The 21,854-nt window shown below is 40.6% G+C and overlaps 2 protein-coding genes across 2 annotated transcripts; both read right to left on the bottom strand.

Annotated features, from left to right (window-relative positions):
* Positions 1-6,953: 6,953 nt before the first annotated feature.
* On the bottom strand, positions 6,954-8,903 carry LOC143030045 (tRNA endonuclease ANKZF1-like). Its single transcript, XM_076193250.1, has one exon. It carries the CDS (start codon positions 8,901-8,903, stop codon positions 6,954-6,956), a length of 1,950 nt encoding a protein of 649 aa, XP_076049365.1.
* A 10,592-nt stretch (positions 8,904-19,495) lies between these two features.
* On the bottom strand, positions 19,496-21,621 carry LOC143030044 (tRNA endonuclease ANKZF1-like). The gene has a single exon (XM_076193249.1). It carries the CDS (start codon positions 21,443-21,445, stop codon positions 19,496-19,498), a length of 1,950 nt encoding a protein of 649 aa, XP_076049364.1. The 5' UTR covers positions 21,446-21,621.
* Positions 21,622-21,854: the final 233 nt, after the last annotated feature.

The raw sequence follows: 21,854 nt of genomic DNA, 5'->3' as shown, positions 1-21,854 counted from the left end.
CGCATGTATGTATGTATGTTTGTATGTATGTATGTATGTATGTATGTATGTATGTTTGTATGCATGTGTGTATGTATGTATGTATGTATGCATATATACATGTATGTATGTTGTATGTATGCATGTATGTATAAATGTATGTATGTTCAATGTATATATGCTTGTATGGATGTGGTACAGATGAGAGTAAAAGGGAAGAGATAGGTAGTATGTTTGTGAGAAGAAAGATGGATGTGTTGGCTTTGAGTGAAACTAAGTTGAAAGGGAAGGGTGAGTGTAAGTTTGGGAGTGTAAGTGGGAGGTTATCAGGAGTGAAGAGAGGGCGAGGGAGGGAAGGGGTGGCTATTCTAGTAAGAGAGGAGATAGGTAAACAGGTAGTGGAGTGGAAGGAGGTTTCCTCAAGGATAATGTGGATGAAGGTGAAACTGTGAAGAGATGTGGGTTTGTGTAAGTGCTTATGGGACTGGTACTGAGAAATGGAGGCCTTTTGGATAGATTTAAATGAGTGCATAGAGGGTTTAGGAAGAAATGTCAATGTAATAGTACTGGGAGACCTTAATGCTAGGGTGGGAAATGGTCCAATCGATGGAGTGGTTGGGAAGTGTGGAGTTCCAGGAAAGAATCGTAGTGGAGAGTTGATGGTGGAAATGTGTCTAGAAAGAGAGTTGATGATAGCAAATACAGTGTTTCGGAAGAAAGTCAAGCATAAGTACACATGGGAGAGGGTGGTGGAGGGAAGGGTGGTAGATAGAGCGCTAATGGATTATGTAGTGGTAAATAGGATTATGATAGGAAGAGTTAAGGATGTACATGTGCTAAGGGGAGGGTGGGGGAATATCAGATAATTTTTTGGTGGAAGGTAAGCTGAGAGTGGAGGATAGATGGAGAAAGAGGAAAGGGACAAAAGGTAGGGAGGTTCTTAGAGTGAACTCCTTGAATGAAAAGGAAAAGGAGAAGGAGTACGAAAAGAAGCTGAAGGAGGAGTGGGAGGGAGTAAAGGATGGAGCAGAGATGGGTGTGGAGGAGGAATGGGGATGGTTCAAGGAGGGAGTCTTAAAGTGTACAAGGATGGTGTGTGGAACAAGAAGGACAGGGGGAAATAGAAGAAAGGGTAGTGAATGGTGGGATGAGGAAACAAAGAAGGTTGTAGAAGAGAAGCGAGCATTCACAGATTGGTTACAAAAGAGGACGGGGGAGTCATATGAGACGTACAAAGAAAAGAAAAGAGAAGTAAAGCAAAAGGTAAAGGAGGCAAAGAGGAGAGCAGATGTGAAATGGGGTAGGAGTATGACAGAAAATTTTGAAAGTAATAAAAAGATGTTTTGGAAAGAAATTAAGAGAGGAAGAGGAGGCAAATCAAGTAGAGAAGAAAAGGTAAAAGGTACAGATGGAGTGATGATAATGGAAGAGATGGCAGTAAGGGGAAGATGGGCAGAATATTTTAGGGAGTTGCTAAATGTGAAGGAGGATAGGGAAGGAAAGATAGCTGCAGTGGGAAATGCGAAGAAAACGAGAGTGATGAGTGAGGAGAATGGAGGAGAAATAAGGAAGGATGAGGTGAAGGCAGTTGTAAAGATGATGAAAGCAGGTAAGGCACCTGGTCTGGATGGATGCCATGCAGAATGTCTGAAAAAGGGAGGTTCAGTGATGGTGGATTGGTTGGTGAGGTTATTTAATGTTTGCTGGAGAGAGGGTAGAGTACCGGAGGACTGAAGAAGTGCCTGTATAGTTCCTCTTTACAAGGGAAAAGGGGACAAGTGTGAATGTAGTAGTTTCAGAGGGATTAGCCTGTTAAGTGTAGTAGGGAAGGCTTATGGGAGGATCTTAATTGAGAGGATTAAGAGAGGAACAGAAGGAGTAATTGGTGAGGAACAGTGTGGATTTAGGACAGGTAGAGGTTGTGTAGATCAGATCTTTGTGGTAAGACAGATATGTGAGAAAGCTATAGGAAAGGGGAAGGATGTTTTTTGGGCTTTTATGGATCTGGAAAAGGCTTATGATAGGGTAGACAGAAAGGCACTGTGGGAGGTTATGCAGATTTATGGGATAGGAGGAAAGCTTTTGGGAGCTGTCAAGAGTTTTTATGAGAGTAGTAGAGCTTGTGTCAGGATTAGAAATGGAGAGAGTGAGTGGTTTGAAGTAAAGGTGGGACTTCGTCAAGGATGCGTTATGTCGCCCTGGCTGTTCAACTTATACATGGATGGGGTGGTGCGAGAGGTGAACGCTAGGGTAGTGGGTCAGGGATTGGAGATGGTTAAAGAAAATGGAGAAAAGTGGGAGGTGAGCCAGCTGTTGTTTGCGGACGACACTGCGCTTGTGGCAGGGTCAGAGGAGGGATTGAGGAAGCTGGTGGCAGAGTTTGGGAGAGTATGTGATAGAAGAAAGCTAAAGATAAATGTGGGTAAAAGTAAGGTGATGAGATGTACAAGGGGTGAAAGTGGCAGTAGACTGGAAGTGAACATTAAGGGTGAGCGACTGGAGGAAGTGGATAGTTTTAGATACTTGGGTGCAAGTGTAGCAGGAAAAGGTGGAGTGAAGGTGGAGGTAGAATGTAGATTGAGAGAAGCGAGTAAATGCCTTGGTGGATTAAAGAGTGTAATGAGGAATAGACATTTGGGAATGGATGCGAAGAGGAGACTGTATGAAGGAGTGATTGTGCCAACAGCACTGTATGGTGCAGAAACGTGGAACATAAGAGAAGAAGAGAGAAGGAGTTTGAATGTGTTTGAGATGAGGTGTCTGAGAAGTATGGTGGGGGTTACTAGGCTGGATAGAGTGAGAAATGAGGAGGTGAGGAGGAGAACAGGGGTGAAAAAGGATTTGGGAGATAGGGTTGATGAAAGAATATTAGGATGGTTTGGACACATGGAAAGAATGAGTGAAGAAAGACTAGTAAAAGAGGTATGGAAGGCAGATGTGGAGGGAGTGAACATGAGGGGACGTCCTAGGATGAGGTGGATGGATGGGGTGAAGGGGGCTTTGAGGAAGAGGGGAATGTCTGTTGAGGAAGGAAGGGAGAGGACGGAAGACAGAGGTGAATGGAGAATGGTTGTATATGGATGATGTTGTGATTGCATGAGGAGGAATGGGCGGGGGGGTGGGGGGTGGGGTAGTATGTGTGAGTAAATTTTGACGCAGCCCGAAGGGATTTCTCCCCGTCCTCTCCTTATATGCAAGGGGGGACGGGGAGGGGGGGTCGCCGATTAAATGAAGCGGCCTTGCTGTGGATGTGCTGTGTCTTGCGACACTGCTTCTGACCCAGGGCGGTGGGCAGGGTGCAGGGATGACCCGTCATCCAGGAGGTGCTCAGATGAGAGGGAGGGTGGGAGGGGTGTGAAGTGTATTTAGGGATGAAATGGGTGGGAGTGTTTTTATGCCTTTCCCTTTTTGGCTACCTCCCTTGGAAGGGGGAAAAAGCCTTGGTATATGTATGTATATGTATGCATGCATGTATGTAGGCATGTATATGTAAACAAAATCCAAGGACAGTGGCAATATCTTTTCCCGTAAGACATTGAATGGTGAATAGAAGGCCTTTGTGTCTCCGTCGTCAGAAGAGGGCGGAGTCTGAAATGACGAATTGTTATCCATTATGCAACTCATGCAATTAATCCTTGAAGTCTCAAGGTCTACTCTTATGATGTTCCGTCTTCCACCAGACAATCTTATTCGGTTTGATGAAATTTATTTGTACTTAATCTTATAGATGAGACGTCTTATATATTTTTGACTACTTCGCTATAATGACAGTTCTTACAGTTTCTTCCAGTCAATGTAAGGGTATTTTTTTCTTTTGATATTGATTTACTTCTGTATTATTTCTATGTTGAGGATATAATCCCTTTCTGAAGGGGTCAGGATTTTCTTAAGAAACCCCTTCACTACTTTGGTACCCCTTATTGATTTTGTTATGGTTAACGCTTCTCGACTTTTTTGTGTGCAGGAATTAACCACTTCGATCCGAAGACAATTTTCTACAGATTTCGTTGTAGCTAACGCCCAGACTTCGAGACACTGAACAGAGCATCAATCACAGACATAGACACTACTGTGCACACCTTCAAGACACATAAAACACAGACAAGAAATATATTCCCAACTGAGGGCAGGACAAGAGTGAAGGATTTGCAGTCGCCTCTTCCAAGAAATGATGCTGAGTGGGTCGAGGCCGTATAAAACCCTTCGCTGTATGGTGTCATACTCAATAAATATTCTCCCGCCGAGAGCCACGCGACAGCAATCAGTTGAGAACAGGACCGACTCTGTGAAGATGATCTTATTTTTGTGACCGGTAAACCGTCACAAGAAGGCCTTGCCACCCTTTCAGATGGCACGAATCCCTTGGAGCAGCTTTGGTTACCCGGGGGCAAGTACCACAAACCTTACCCAAAGGTAGACTTTTTTTTTTTTTTTTTTTATTATTATTATTATTATTATTATTATTATTATTTTTTTTTTTACCAAGAGGTGATTCTCCGGCGATCATTCTTCTTCTTCTCCTATTAGCTGGAGAAGTAGAGAGCAACCCTGGACGACACAAATTACACGTGTCCGCCATGCTTCAAAGCCATCACCTCGTCACTCTGGTCCACCAATCCACCTGTTTTGTAAACACAACTACCACTATTAAATCCCTCCTCCCTCGCACCGACAACACAGCCGAAATCCAATCAATCCAAATCTGTACAGGTAACAAACCCACAATGACAATAGTTGACATTTACATCTCCCCGCAATCATCCCCAACAGTTCCCAGCAACTTGAGGCCTAACCTCGACCAACTCACCATCATCCCCACGGGTGGTGGCATCAAAGCCAAGTTGTCGGCCTGGTATGTCAACAACTCCGACACGAAGATAGAATTTGATCTGCAGGCACATCTTGACACACTAACTAACCACCATGAACAAAATCCATAATCACATACATATGACCATCAAGTCCTCTACACCTCTTCCTCTCCTGACATCACGTGTTCCCATGTTTAATCCCCTCATCTTGGAAAGTGGTCAGAATCCTTGGATTCGACCACCTTACAATCATTATCACCACTAAAAAACGATATATCCCAGTTGGCCACAGAAATACATGCATTAATTACAAAAGAAAAAGCAAACTGAGAAACTTTCACTGGAGATGCAGAACAAGATTTCGAGACAATAAGCAAAACATCAATCATAGACATAGACATTGCTGTAATTGATCTAAATCTTCTTGAATATCTAATTGGTTTGAGTGATCATTTGCCACTCCGCACAGTTTTGTATCATCAGCCAATTTGGAAATAGTAGATTTTAGTCCATGGTCTATATCATTTATATATACTATGAATAGAAATGGTCCAAGAACGGAACCCTGAGGAACTCCACTTGTAACATTTTCCCATCTGGAAGTTTTTTATTTAAAACAACTCTCTGTTTTCGACCATTCAAGCAATTACTAGTCCAACCTAATAGGCTACCACTTATTCCGTGTAAAGCTAATTTAGTAATTAGTCTTTCGTGTGGGAAGGTATCAAAAGCTTTTGCAAAGTCTAGATATATTAAAGCTATATTGTTACTTTTGTGATAATTGGAGATAACTGTGTTTTAGAATTCGAGTAAGTTAGTCATGCAAGAACGTTTCCGTCTGAAACCCTGCTGGCTATCATTTATCAAACGATTGGCTAGAGCCAGCGGATGCTCCACAGGGCACACGTCTACCGAACGCGGGCTCGACAAACGGGACCCCACGGAGTGCCACTCGCTGACGGCAGTGACAGTAGGGGAAGAAGTGGAACGCTCTTTGGGTTGTGGGGAGGGTTCACTCGTCTCACGGAGCGCACTCCTGTGAAGACAAATTTCCTCCTCACACATCCTGAGACGAACCTCTAGGTTCACGGAACCTTCACAAGCCATTTCGCTTCTCCTTTAGCAATAAAAACGGCAAAGAGAAAATACAAATTAACAACAACAACAAAATCAAAGCGGTCTCTAATAAACTAAATACGCTAAGCTTAATCTGCTTACCTTATACTATTTCTCCTACCTTTGGAGTACAGTAACAGAAAACTGTTTTGAATTTAAATAGAACACTACACTTTATCTTATATCTGTAACTGTATAGCGCTATACGTATACAATTACAAAAACACAACACTTTTTTTCTTTTTTTCTTTTTGTTATGTTTATTGCAGTATATGACACATTAGATAAAGATAAAAGAAATGACTGGTGCAAATATTCAATTCACATTGTTTCCATGACAAAGTAGCAATAACTCCGCATCAGGTGAGTGGGCCAAAGGGATAAGATTGTTGATGGGCATCCCTTAGTCCAGGTTTACTCAAACTGGGGTTCGCGAACCCCCAGGGGTTCACAAGAAGATTTCTAGGGGTACTTAGATGGCTGACGAAAAACGTATTTTAAATAGTGATAGTTGTGGATTATGAAATTCCGTGCTAGCAGTGTGTGTTCCTTTAATCTCACTGTTCTACGCTGGTTTCTAAATTAACAGTGTTGATTACCAATAGTTGAATCTGGTGTGTGTGTGTGTGTGTGTGTGTGATGTTTCTTGTGAATAAAGTAATTAAAATTTGAATAATTTGATAATATCCTTTGCAGAATAATTGTACTTTTATGAGTTAGTCAATAAATGACCATTCTCTTGATTGTCAGATTATTGGGGGCTCGGGAAGATGGTCTTATAACTCAGGGGGTAAGTACTCAACGAGAAAGAATTTGAGAACCCCTGCCCTAGTCAGTAGGAATTGAAACAAATGAGGTAATTCCTGAGTTTTCTGCTAGCTTGAGGTCATACAGACACAATAATTGACTTCCTTCAGTTTGACTTATTTTTGCTTTTAAGCTCCTTCACACAGGACACTGAGCAAAAAAATGTAATCTAGGTAGAGGAATTCATCACCACCTCTGACTCTTGCTGCACACTGGAAAGACCTCTGTTGGGAAATGCATTCACTCCTGTCTGCTGCTTTCTCCTGGCTCTCTTCTCTCTTGCTGTGCTGCAAGTCGTCGTTCTGCTGCAAGTGCCCTCTTCTCTCTATCAGTCATTGATAAGAAAGTATTTCTTTCTGCTAATTCAGTTTTTCTTTCTTCCTCAATTTTCTTTTTTTCCTTTTCCTTTTCCCGCTTAGCCTTTTTCTGTACCCGTTTCTTCTCTGCCTTGCGAGCTGCTTGTTCCTTCTCTTGTTCCTCAGACAGAGGACTCAATATCCCTGCCTCCTTGTAGTCATATTTACTTGGGTATGTACTCCTAAAACGTCTGAAGGTGTTGCGTATTTGCTTATTTGCTGTTGTCTTGTATGGCAGCTCTCCCTTGTTGCTTTTAATACTTGGGTCACAATCATTTTCCATTAGATACCAGATTACGTCTTTATGACAGGCTGTGGTAGCAATATGAAGAAGAGAAAGTTCATCTTTGCCAAAAGTAAAAGATTGGGGAATAACAGCTTCTTGACATGCCTTGATTGACTCTCTCACTTCATTACTCAAAAGACCTTCAAATTGGTCACCTTCTGAATCATGTGCATATGTGATGATAGCCTTCAAAGTATTTATATCTCCTGATCTGCATGCTGTGTAAACTAAATTCCTCACTTCTGGCAGGGACTTCTGAGCTTTAGAATTCTCCTTAGGTAATTGTCTTTTGTTCTTATGAGGACTTCTTTTGGATTTGTTTTTGGGAATATAACAATCCATTTCTTTCAATTGGAAGGTGCTCAACTCGTTTGTGCTCCCACAGAGTCCATGCTCAGAGTCTTGACTACGAGACGAATCATCACTTCCATTTAAAGTACAAGATTCTTGATGTCTGATAGCTTTCTTTTCCTTAACTTTGTTTATTTTCTTTTTTGGAGATGATGGTTTCAAGACCTTTTTTCCAGGGAGGCTTTTCTGTGTACTTGCTGTTTCTAACTGGAGGTCATGTTGTGTACCATGAACTGTGATCTCTGATAATACTTTATGCACTCTCCGCACCTCGTTAAATGTTGGTTTGTTTGTGCTGAGTGGTATGGTTCTAATCCGTAAATCATCAGCCTTAAGTGGAGGGTCTGGTCCACCAAAAATCACCTTTCTATTTCTGTTTGTTGCTCGAAGCATAATGATGTGGCTCTGGTTCAAATGTCCTTGCCATGATTGAAGTACTTCTTGTACATGGTGCATGAAGGACTGCTCATTATGTCTTCTAAGAGATGACCCAGCAGAATTAAAATGAGTACTAGCATTCTTGTTATCTTTGGTGCTTTGTGATCCTCCTTGTTTAGATCTGACAGTATAGCTATGGAAAGTTTTATGTGCTAAAATCTCTTCACCTTTGATGACAGCTCCTGCAAAATGTCCCCCTCCAATCATCAAGATGGACCAATAACGCTTATAAGGCACTGCCATTGCCTGTTGAATCACTTCCTCTTCACTTGACAACTCTCTCTTTTTACCAGTGAGAAGACAACGAAAGAGGGAAAATACTATTCCATCAGAGTTGACAAAGTAGATCTGAGGTTGTCTTTGAAGAACTGCAGTCCTCTGATCTTCTTGTGTATCCTCTTCATCAGATTGTGACTCTGAAGAACTACTGATATTATTTGTGAACTGTTCCTCTGTAAGACTTTTTTTTCCCTCCATAGAGCGTTTCAGATTGGCTCGATGAAGGTCTTGGCCATAGTGGTTCACTTGTTCTTGGCGTGATGCAAAGGTGAGGTTGCAATAAGAACATTTGATGGAACCAGCTGATGTTGGCAAACTTTGATTAAAGAGTGGGAGTCCAAGGGCACAATGATCTTGTGATGGTGTTGATGTCGATGCTTTGGAGAATTTCAAATGTTCCATAGTTCCTTTAGCTAAACGTAGTCCATTCATCAAAGGAACAATTTGGTCCTCATTCCAAATGCTCCTTTTGTCTGCCATTTCTTCTCCACTAAGAGGTCTTCTCAAGGGATACTTTGAATTCAGAAAGTGATCGAAGACTCAAGATCTCGGATTTAACAATTCGGGTGCTGAATAACGTCCCCTCCAAGAGCATTAATCTTTTATGACAGTAAATAATCAATATCAGTTGATGCCTTACTAACCTTTTATTCGAATTTGACACGTGTGTAATTACAATTTGTTTCAACTATCAGTACGTCATTTTGTAATACTTCCGTCTCATACAGAACCAATCACTCGTAAAGTGACAACATGGTAGAGACTTCTGGTGACTTTTTATATTACTGATTTGGAGGTCATTTCAAATATTATAGAAAAGGAGGAGCAAATGTAATTCTATATCAAACTTATATTTTCAATGTAAACTTTAATACACTTAAAGAACAAGGGAAGGTCATCTCGCCATGGGCAAGAGACTGCAAGGTGTATATCGAGTGCAAGGACGAAAAAGTACATCAAGTAAGTAATCTTGAACAATTAGTTGAATTTCGATAGTTCACATTCCTTAATCTTCTAACACAAACATAACCATGAACACTACAACTAACACAAAAACAAAAACAAACATAACAAAAAACTGTTCTTCATGCCATACCCTTGTCCCTACCAATCACCTCAAATGTACATTATGTAAACATGTACATCATTTCATGTGTGCAAATATACCCGTAAATACTGCCAAAAATAACCCCAATATTTTCAAAAATTGTTTCTGCACAGACTGCTCAAAAACATTTCCCTATCATGCCCTCTCAAACACAGAAATTAATATTTTGTTTTCCGCGCCAAATCTCGCATCAAAAAACCTGGATGTATATACCGCCATTAAGAATTATAAAGAAACAGACAAAATATCAGAAAAGGAATTTTCGATATTTAATCACAATAATAGCCAAATTGACCCCGAATTAAATTTCTACTCAAAACTAACAAAGACAGCGATTACTATAGTGATACACAATTTGACACAGTATTTCGTGATATTGATGGTTTCACACTAATTCACATTAATGCAAGGAGCCTAAACGCTAATTATCAGAAAATTGACTGTTATCTCAAGTTACTCAATAAAAGCTTTGACGTTATAGTGATAAGCGAAACATGGATTGACCCAGGATGTCTAGTAAACTTCCTACAAGACTATACTCCCTACAGTGTTAATAGACAGATCCAAAAAGGCGGCGGAGTCTCTATCTTCATAAAAAAATCAATTTCATGCAAACTAATAAATCAATCCACTAATTCGCATGAAAACCTATTTGATTGCGTAGCTGTTGAGATTTTCAGTAAAAAAAAAAAAAAAAAAAATACCGTCATAACAAGTATTTACAGAAAGCCAGGCACAAACATCAATGAGTTCACAAATATGCTTGAAGAAATCATAACTCCATTTAGAAATAAAAACCTATATCTCTGTGGTGACTTCAACATAGATTTACTTAAGTATGAGACTCACGAACAAACGTCTTTGGCCACTCCCCCAAATGACCATATCCTTGTTAGAAATCCAGAAAATACTAAAAAGGTTATTAATTGCCAGAATGCGGTAGATCTCAATACTACTGGTATATATATATATATATATATATATATATATATATATCTATATGTACATGTGTATATATATATATATATATATATATATATATATATATATATATATGTGAGTGTGTCAGAGGGTGTGTGTGTGTGTCTGTGTTTACATACACGAACACACACACGAACACACGAACACGCGCACACATACACACATTTACACACCCATGGCATGCGCACACACACGCGTGCACACGCATACACACATTTACACACAAATACGCACACGCACACACACACAAATACGCACACGCACACACACACACACACACACACACACACACACACACACACACACACACACACACACACACACACACACACACACACACACACACACACTGAAATAATTTCAGTATCACTGCGCTGCGAGTCGTTACTCCAACACTTATTTTGTGTGTGTGTGTGTATGTGTGCGCGTCTAAAGGTCACAGCATTACACATACATCGGTCATATATAAGCTCTGAGCTCTCTTCCGGGAGGGAAATAGCTGTCGATCACGAGTCCAACACGTGATCCAAGACCATAGTGAATCAGACACATACATACAAACACGCACACACACACACACACACACACACACACACACACACACACACACACACACACACACACACACACACACACACACACACACACGCACACACGCACACACACACACACACACACACACACACACACACACACACACACACACACAGACACACACACACACACACACACACACACACACACATACACACATACACACATACACACACACACACACACACACACACATACACACACACACACACACACACACACACATATACTGTATATATATATATATATATATATATATATGTATATATATATATATATATATATATATATATATATATTTAAGATTATTTCAGACAAATGAGAGAGAATGTGGGTGGGGAAGGGCAAACGAAGATGTGTTAGGAATAGAGTTTATTGCCCTAACGTTGCGACCAACTTGGTCTTCTTCAGAGGACTACAGCATTACAAACGGATCACAATTCTTATAGTCGTAGTGAGAGGGAACCCGCCAAGGTATGAGCGTCATGTTTTCCCTTTGGCTAACGATTTAATTATTAGGACACTTGCTGCTTTCGAGAGGCATTTAAATCCGTCTCTGTCGTTGTTGTTCTTGTTGGCGGCGATATGTGCAGCTTCCACAGTTTTTCTCATTTTCTTCTCAAATCCCTCGTGTAGAATTTCTGCGTTGTTCCAATCAGGTAGATGTCCACATTTGTCCAGGTGACGAACCAGGGAGTTAGATGTTCTATGAGCCCTGAGATCGTTTTTGTGCTCATTCAAGTGTTTATTGAACCCTCGACCTGACTCACCGAAATAAGATGATGGACAACCGTTGCATGGAATACGGTAAATGACACTGAGATTATTACGCATATTATTATGTTTCTTAAATATTTTTCCTATTTTATTGGAAGATATTTTTGCTATATTTATTCCACCTTTTAACAAATAATCATCAATAGCTATGGTGTTTATAGAATTAGGGACAGAAATAAAATGAGACTTATCCTTTCCCGGGGTTCGGACGTTTGAGCCATCGTAGATCTTCTTGGCTTTCCTCGTTGTCCTGGTGATCAAACCTCCGGGGTATTTCAGCTTCCTAAAGAATACCTTTAGGAAGCTGAAATACCCCGGAGGTTTGATCACCAGGACAACGAGGAAAGCCAAGAAGATCTACGATGGCTCAAACGTCCGAACCCCGGGAAAGGATAAGTCTCATTTTATTTCTGTCCCTAATTCTATAAACACCATAGCTATTGATGATTATTTGTTAAAAGGTGGAATAAATATAGCAAAAATATCTTCCAATAAAATAGGAAAAATATTTAAGAAACATAATAATATGCGTAATAATCTCAGTGTCATTTACCGTATTCCATGCAACGGTTGTCCATCATCTTATTTCGGTGAGTCAGGTCGAGGGTTCAATAAACACTTGAATGAGCACAAAAACGATCTCAGGGCTCATAGAACATCTAACTCCCTGGTTCGTCACCTGGACAAATGTGGACATCTACCTGATTGGAACAACGCAGAAATTCTACACGAGGGATTTGAGAAGAAAATGAGAAAAACTGTGGAAGCTGCACATATCGCCGCCAACAAGAACAACAACGACAGAGACGGATTTAAATGCCTCTCGAAAGCAGCAAGTGTCCTAATAATTAAATCGTTAGCCAAAGGGAAAACATGACGCTCATACCTTGGCGGGTTCCCTCTCACTACGACTATAAGAATTGTGATCCGTTTGTAATGCTGTAGTCCTCTGAAGAAGACCAAGTTGGTCGCAACGTTAGGGCAATAAACTCTATTCCTAACACATCTTCGTTTGCCCTTCCCCACCCACATTCTCTCTCACATATATATATATATATATATATATATATATATATATATATATATAGATGTATATATATATGTTTATATATGTATATATATATATGAGTGGCAGGGTGGCGAGATAAGCACCGAGAACCGTTGAAGTTTTATTAACTGACGTTTCGCTCTTAACAGAGCTTCTTCAGAGTGTACAAACATGATCGGGAAATCAACAGTTATATATCTTACATCATTCCGTGTTCCTTCCTGAACCCACCCCCTCCCTCCTTCTCGTACCCTTCAGCTCCTGTAAGATCATCCAGCCGGACGTTTTGGACAGCTTAATAAAACCATCACGATGGTTACAGCAGGGCTGGGATGCTATAAAAGCTGCCTCTACTATTTTTGTTTTTTTATTTTGTAACCCTTGTTTTAATATTTCCACTCCGTCCCAGTTAGGTAAATGTCCGTATTCCTCCGCATGAACCACCAGGGCGTTTGATGTTCGGTGGGCCCTCAGGTCGCTCTTGTGCTCATATGTCCGCTTGTGTATGCCTCTTCCTGTCTCCCCAAAGTAGTTTAGATCACAGCCACCACATGGGATTCTGTAAACCATGCTGTTGTTATTATGTTCATTTGTATTCTTACTTCTCACTACTTGACCTATCTTCGTACTAGATGTACTGGCGATCCTCAGCCCTGCTCTGCGGAGCAAATGTCCTAACTCTTCTGTGTGCTTGGAGTTGGGAACTACAATGAAGCCACCTTCCTTATTCTCCTTTATCTCATCATAAAACTTCAACGGTTCTCGGTGTTTATCTCGCCACCCTGCCACTCATTTTGTCGTCCATTCCGGAATAAAAGGAAACTTTAGAAGAATGTGTAACTTCTATATTTCGGCTAATATCTGTAGCCCTCTTCCTCCTGAAGAGGGCTATAGCTATTAGCCGAAATATAGAAGTTCCACATTCTTCTAAAGTTTCCTTTTATTCCGACTGTGGGTTCTTCGTTATTATTATTTACAAATGTGCAACAACATTTTGTCTTAGTGATATATATATATATATATATATATATATATATATATATATATTTGTGTGTGTGTGTGTGTGTGTGTGTGTGTGTGTGTGTGTGTGTGTGTGTGTGTGTGTGTGTGTGTGTGTGTGTGTGTGTGCGCGTAAGTAACCACTAGGAAATGTTAACTAACGAAACAGAGCGCTTTCGTATTATTACATCTTGAGTGCAAATACAAAAACCTATTTTTCATCTTCCGAGATATCTTTTCACCATAAATGGTCATGTTCACGGGTGGGGATTTACATTTTTTTTAAGGGCTAAGGCATTGCCAAAAGTTTTTCTCCTAGGTGGCCACAAGTGTGTTGACACAAGGGGTGGGTGTAGGAGGAGACTCGTCAGGAGAACGCTGCCTCCATGTTATCATGAAGAGCATGAACAGGGCCGGAAGTCTCGGAGTTCTCATTACCGCCTGAAGGTCAGGGACTTGAGGACGTTGACTGCCAGGAGTGAGCTGTTTGCGACATGGCGGGAGATACTCGAGAACTCGCTGCCGAGGTGTGTTATTTGTGAGACAATCCGTAAGGTCATGTAAACGTTGACATTAGATGTCCTGGTCACAGAAGGCATAAGTCATGAGGTTGAGGAAGCTTTGTCTGGTGGTCTTGGCTCAGACTTGCATGATGACTGTAGTCACTGATGTATTCCTGGACCTAGAGAAGGTCTTGGTGTTGGCCATCATCGACTCTACTGTCAAGGTAGGTCTATGAGGCAAGTTTCTAGTCTGGTACCAGACTACCTCTCCGACAGAAGACTTCCAGTCCGGTTTCAGGAGCCATACGCTGGCTACCAGGCCTTCGACAAGTGTACTCCCCAGGTCAGCCCCTCAATTACAAAAATGGGAGACAACTGGGTACATACACATGAATTATACAATGGGATAGGGCACTTAAGATGACTTGGTACACAGTGGGGACTGTAAGATTGTGAGTCATGGTGTGGTATGGTAAAGCGTGTTATGGTAGGTTTGGATGGTCAGGTGAAGTTGGTCTTGTGTTGTTTTTTGTCTTGGTTTTGGGGTGAGGCCTTCTGTTTGTTGGCAGCGTTGTAGTAAGCATTAGTTGGATATTAATGGAAGGGCATTCATGAAAAATGAGGACACTGACGTAAAGATCTAGGGAGGGGAATATGTGATTATTCTCTGCTTGAAATATAAAGTTAAAAGAGGAATTGGCTTGGAAAAGCTGGACAAGTTGGGGTAATAGGTTCAGATTTTGACATTAAAGAATACGTTATCTATGTACCGTGCATAGGTTGGCGGCTGCAGCTCAGTGTATTCCTTAACGATTTTCCACTACAACGAACCCATATAATGATAAGCGAAAAGTGGTCTAAGTGTGGACCCTATCCCTACACCATCGACCTGCACTCGCATTTTGTAGTAGGGCCCGTGAAATTGGGCTTCTTTAGTTCAGATCTGCAGAAGTTTACACAAAATGTCCTTAAGAATGGTAAGTGCTGGATCTCCAGGGGAATGGTAAACCTTTAGACAGATAAGATTCATGGGTTCATCAGTTGATACATTTAAAAATTAGGATTCGACGTCCAGCTAGGCTACAACACCGGAAGGGGGAGGGAGGGAAGGCTCAAGGACACCAAAGAAATCTTTGATAAATTAGAGGCTAAAGGTCGTTGGGATGAATGTATGGTTTGATCACTGTATTGTGTTGTTTGAAGGTCAGGGTCGGGGTTTGACTGATAATTGGACGGTGCTTCTTTTGGTTAAGGGAACAATAGTACTTGTGCTACTCATCACAATTAGCCTCAAACCTACCAAAGTCTTTCTCAACGCCTTGAGTCCTCCCGCCCTTCCACTGCCCTAGCCTCCGCGTTTGTGTGTACGCATGTATGTATGTATGTTTGTATGTATGTATGTATGTGTGTATGTTTGTATGCATGTGTGTATGTTTGTATGCATGTGTGTATGTATGTATGTATGTATGCATGTATACATGTATGTATGTTGTATGTATGCATGTATGCATGTATGTATAAATGTATGTATGTATGTATATATGCTTGTATGTATTTATGTATGTATGTATGCATGCATGTATGTAGGCATGTATATGTAAACAAAATCCAAGGACAGTGGCAATATCTTTTCCCGTAAGACATTGAATGGTGAATAGAAGGCCTTTGTGACTCGGTCGTCAGAAGAGGGCGGAGTCTGAAATGACGAATTGTTATCCATTATGCAACTCATGCAATTAATCCTTGAAGTCTCAACGTCTACTCTTATGATGTTCCGTCTTCCACCAGACAATCTTATTCGGTTTGATGAAATTTATTTGTACTTAATCTTATAAATGAGACGTCTTATATATTTTTGACTACTTCGCTATAATGACAGTTCTTACAGTTTCTTCCAGTCAATGTAAGGGTATTTTTTTCTTTTGATATTGATTTACTTCTGTATTATTTCTATGTTGAGGATATAATCCCTTTCTGAAGGGGTCAGGATTTTCTTAAGAAACCCCTTCACTACTTTGGTACCCCTTATTGATTTTGTTATGGTTAACGCTTCTCGACTTTTTTGTGTGCAGGAATTAACCACTTCGATCCGAAGACAATTTTCTACAGATTTCGTTGTAGCTAACGCCCAGACTTCGAGACACTGAACAGAGCATCAATCACAGACATAGACACTACTGTGCACACCTTCAAGACACATAAAACACAGACAAGAAATATATTCCCAACTGAGGGCAGGACAAGAGTGAAGGATTTGCAGTCGCCTCTTCCAAGAAATGATGCTGAGTGGGTCGAGGCCGTATAAAACCCTTCGCTGTATGGTGTCATACTCAATCAATATTCTCCCGCCGAGAGCCACGCGACAGCAATCAGTTGAGAACAGGACCGACTCTGTGAAGATGATCTTATTTTTGTGACCGGTAAACCGTCACAAGAAGGCCTTGCCACCCTTTCAGATGGCACGAATCCCTTGGAGCAGCTTTGGTTACCCGGGGGCAAGTACCACAAACCTTACCCAAAGGTAGACTTTTTTATTTTTTTTATTATTATTATTATTTTATTTTTATTATTATTTTTTACCAAGAGGTGATTCTCCGGCGATCATTCTTCTTCTTCTCCTATTAGCTGGAGAAGTAGAGAGCAACCCTGGACGACACAAATTACACGTGTCCGCCATGATTCAAAGCCATCACCTCGTCACTCTGGTCCACCAATCCACCTGTTTTGTAAACAGAACTACCACTATTAAATCCCTCCTCCCTCGCACCGACAACACAGCCGAAATCCAATCAATCCAAATCTGTACAGGTAACAAACCCACAATGACAATAGTTGACATTTACATCTCCCCGCAATCATCCCCAACAGTTCCCAGCAACTTGAGGCCTAACCTCGACCAACTCACCATCATCCCCACGGGTGGTGGCATCAAAGCCAAGTTGTCGGCCTGGTATGTCAACAACTCCGACACGAAGATAGAATTTGATCTGCAGGCACATCTTGACACACTAACTAACCACCATGAACAAAATCCATAATCACATACATATGACCATCAAGTCCTCTACACCTCTTCCTCTCCTGACATCACCTGTTCCCATGTTTAATCCCCTCATCTTGGAAAGTGGTCAGAATCCTTGGATTCGACCACCTTACAATCATTATCACCACTAAAAAACGATATATCCCAGTTGGCCACAGAAATACATGCATTAATTACAAAAGAAAAAGCAAACTGAGAAACTTTCACTGGAGATGCAGAACAAGATTTCGAGACAATAAGCAAAACATCAATCATAGACATAGACATTGCTGTAATTGATCTAAATCTTCTTGAATATCTAATTGGTTTGAGTGATCATTTGCCACTCCGCACAGTTTTGTATCATCAGCAAATTTGGAAATAGTAGATTTTAGTCCATGGTCTATATCATTTATATATACTATGAATAGAAGTGGCCCAAGAACGGAACCCTGAGGAACTCCACTTGTAACATTTTCCCATCTGGAAGTTTTTCATTTAAAAGAACTCTCTGTTTTCGACCATTCAAGCAATTACTAGTCCAACCTAATAGGCTACCACTTATTCCGTGTAAAGCTAATTTAGTAATTAGTCTTTCGTGTGGGAAGGTATCAAAAGCTTTTGCAAAGTCTAGATATATTAAATCTTTTGTCATAATTGGAGATAACTGTGTTTTAGAATTCGAGTAAGTTAGTCATGCAAGAAGGTTTCCGTCTGAAACCCTGCTGGCTATCATTTATCAAACGATTGGCTAGAGCCAGCGGATGCTCCATCAGGGCACACGTCTACCGAACGCGGGCTCGACAAACGGGACCCCACGGAGTGCCACTCGCTGACGGCAGTGACAGTAGGGGAAGAAGTGGAACGCTCTTTGGGTTGTGGGGAGGGTTCACTCTTCTCACGGAGCGCACTCCTGTGAAGACAAATTTCCTCCTCACACATCCTGAGGCGAACCTCTAGGTTCACGGAACCTTCACAAGCCATTTTGCTTCTCCTTTAGCAATAAAAACGGCAAAGAGAAAATACAAATTAACAACAACAACAAAATCAAAGCGGTCTCTAATAAACTAAATACGCTAAGCTTAATCTGCTTACCTTATACTATTTCTCCTACCTTTGGAGTATAGTAACAGAAAACTGTTTTCAATCTAAATAGAACACTACACTTTATCTTATATCTGTAACTGTATAGCGCTATACGTATACAATTACAAAAATACAACACTTTTTTTCTTTTTTTCTTTTTGTTATGTTTATTGCAGTATATGACACATTAGATAAAGATAAAAGAAATGACTGGTGCAAATATTTAATTCACATTGTTTCCATGACAAAGTAGCAATAACTCTGCATCAGGTGAGTGGGCCAAAGGGATAAGATTGTTGATGGGTATCCCTTAGTCCATGTTTACTCAAACATGGGTTCGCGAACCCCCAGGGGTTCACAAGAAGATTTCTAGGGGTACGTAGATGGCTGACGAAAAACGTATTTTAAATAGTGGTAATTGTGGATTATGAAATTCCGTGCTAGCAGTGTGTGTTCCTTTAATCTCACTGTTCTACGCTGGTTTCTAAATCAACAGTGTTGATTACGAATAGTTGAATCTGGTGTGTGTGTGTGTGTGTGTGTGTGATGTTTCTTGTGAATAAAGTCATTAAAATTTGAATAATTTGATAATATCCTTTGCAGAATAATTGTACTTTTATGAGTTAGTCAATAAATGACCATTCTCTTCATTGTCAGATTATTGGGGGCTCGGGAAGATGGTCTTATAACTCAGGGGGTAAGTACTCAACGAGAAAAAATTTGAGAACCCCTGCCCTAGTCAGTAGGAATTGAAACAAATGAGGTAATTCCTGAGTTTTCTGCTAGCTTGAGGTCATACAGACACAATAATTGACTTCCTTCAGTTTGACTTATTTTTGCTTTTAAGCTCCTTCACACAGGACACTGAGCCAAAAAATGTAATCTAGGTAGAGGAATTCATCACCACCTCTGACTCTTGCTGTACACTGGAAAGACCTCTGTTGGGAAATGCATTCACTCCTGTCTGCTGCTTTTTCCTGGCTCTCTTCTCTCTTGCTGTGCTGCAAGTCGTCGTTCTGCTGCAAGTGCCCTCTTCTCTCTATCAGTCATTGATAAGAAAGTATTTCTTTCTGCTAATTCAGTTTTTCTTTCTTCCTCGATTTTCTTTTTTTCCTTTTCCTTTTCCCGCTTAGCCTTTCTCTGTACACGTTTCTTTTCTGCCTTGCGAGCTGCTTGTTCCTTCTCTTGTTCCTCAGACAGAGGGCTCAATATCCCTGCCTCCTTGTAGTCATATTTACTTGGGTATGTACTCATAAAACGTCTGAAGGTGTTGCGTATTTGCTTATTTGCTGTTGTCTTGTATGGCAGCTCTCCCTTGTTGCTTTTAATACTTGGGTCACAATCATTTTCCATTAGATACCAGATTACGTCTTTATGACAGGCTGTGGCAGCAATATGAAGAAGAGAAAGTTCATCTTTGCCAAAAGTAAAAGATTGGGGAATAACAGCTTCTTGACATGCCTTGATTGACTCTCTCACTTCATTACTCAAAAGACCTTCAAATTGGTCACCTTCTGAATCATGTGCATATGTGATGATAGCCTTCAAAGTATTTATATCTCCTGATCTGCATGCTGTGTAAACTAAATTCCTCACTTCTGGCAGGGACTTCTGAGCTTTAGAATTCTCCTTAGGTAATTGTCTTTTGTTCTTATGAGGACTTCTTTTGGATTTGTTTTTGGGAATATAACAATCCATTTCTTTCAATTGGAAGGTGCTGAGCTCGTTTGTGCTCCCACAGAGTCCATGCTCAGAGTCTTGACTACGAGACGAATCATCACTTCCATTTAAAGTACAAGATTCTTGATGTCTGATAGCTTTCTTTTCCTTAACTTTGTTTATTTTCTTTTTTGGAGATGATGGTTTCAAGACCTTTTTTCCAGGGAGGCTTTTCTGTGTACTTGCTGTTTCTAACTGGAGGTCATGTTGTGTACCATGAACTGTGATCTCTGATAATACTTTATGCACTCTCCGCACCTCGTTAAATGTTGGTTTGTTTGTGCTGAGTGGTATGGTTCTAATCCGTAAATCATCAGCCTTAAGTGGAGGGTCTGGTCCACCAAAAATCACCTTTCTATTTCTGTTTGTTGCTCGAAGCATAATGATGTGGCTCTGGTTCAAATGTCCTTGCCATGATTGAAGTACTTCTTGTACATGGTGCATGAAGGACTGCTCATTATGTCTTCTAAGAGATGACCCAGCAGAATTAAAATGAGTATTAGCATTCTTGTTATCTTTGGTGCTTTGTGATCCTCCTTGTTTAGATCTGACAGTATAGCTATGGAAAGTTTTATGTGCTAAAATCTCTTCACCTTTGATGACAGCTCCTGCAAAATGTCCCCCTCCAATCATCAAGATGGACCAATAACGCTTATAAGGCACTGCCATTGCCTGTTGAATCACTTCCTCTTCACTTGACAACTCTCTCTTTTTACCAGTGAGAAGACAACGAAAGAGGGAAAATACTATTCCATCAGAGTTGACAAAGTAGATCTGAGGTTGTCTTTGAAGAACTGCAGTCCTCTGATCTTCTTGTGTACCCTCTTCATCAGATTCTGACTCTGAAGAACTACTGATATTATTTGTGAACTGTTCCTCTGTAAGACTTTTTTTTCCCTCCATAGAGCGTTTCAGATTGGCTCGATGAAGGTCTTGGCCATAGTGGTTCACTTGTTCTTGGCGTGATGCAAAGGTGAGGTTGCAATAAGAACATTTGATGGAACCAGCTGATGTTGGCAAACTTTGATTAAAGAGTGGGAGTCCAAGGGCACAATGATCTTGTGATGGTGTTGATGTCGATGCTTTGGAGAATTTCAAATGTTCCATAGTTCCTTTAGCTAAACGTAGTCCATTCATCAAAGGAACAATTTGGTCCTCATTCCAAATGCTCCTTTTGTCTGCCATTTCTTCTCCACCAACAGGTCTTCTCAAGGGATACTTTGAATTCAGAAAGTGATCGAAGACTCAAGATCTCGGATTTAACAATTCGGGTGCTGAATAACGTCCCCTCCAAGAGCATTAATCTTTTATGACAGTAAATAATCAATATCAGTTGATGCCTTACTAACCTTTTATTCGAATTTGACACGTGTGTAATTACAATTTGTTTCAACTATCAGTACGTCATTTTGTAATACTTCCGTCTCATACAGAACCAATCACTCGTAAAGTGACAACATGGTAGAGACTTCTGGTGACTTTTTATATTACTGATTTGGAGGTCATTTCAAATATTATAGAAAAGGAGGAGCAAATGTAATTCTATATCAAACTTATATTTTCAATGTAAACCTTGATACACTTAAAGAACAAG

The sequence above is a fragment of the Oratosquilla oratoria genome, chromosome 11 (genome assembly GCF_046742065.1).
Source record: "Oratosquilla oratoria isolate Oo_2021 chromosome 11, ASM4674206v1, whole genome shotgun sequence".
Lineage (NCBI taxonomy): Eukaryota > Metazoa > Arthropoda > Malacostraca > Stomatopoda > Squillidae > Oratosquilla > Oratosquilla oratoria.
The sequence above is the reverse complement of the archived record's forward strand: the minus strand, read 5'-3'. Positions and strand labels throughout refer to the sequence as shown.

Excerpts from the sequence above, each read along its gene's own strand:
- LOC143030044 (XM_076193249.1), bottom strand. The coding sequence starts at position 21,445 with ATGGCAGACAAAAGGAGCATTTGGAATGAGGACCAAATTGTTCCTTTG.
- LOC143030045 (XM_076193250.1), bottom strand. The coding sequence starts at position 8,903 with ATGGCAGACAAAAGGAGCATTTGGAATGAGGACCAAATTGTTCCTTTG.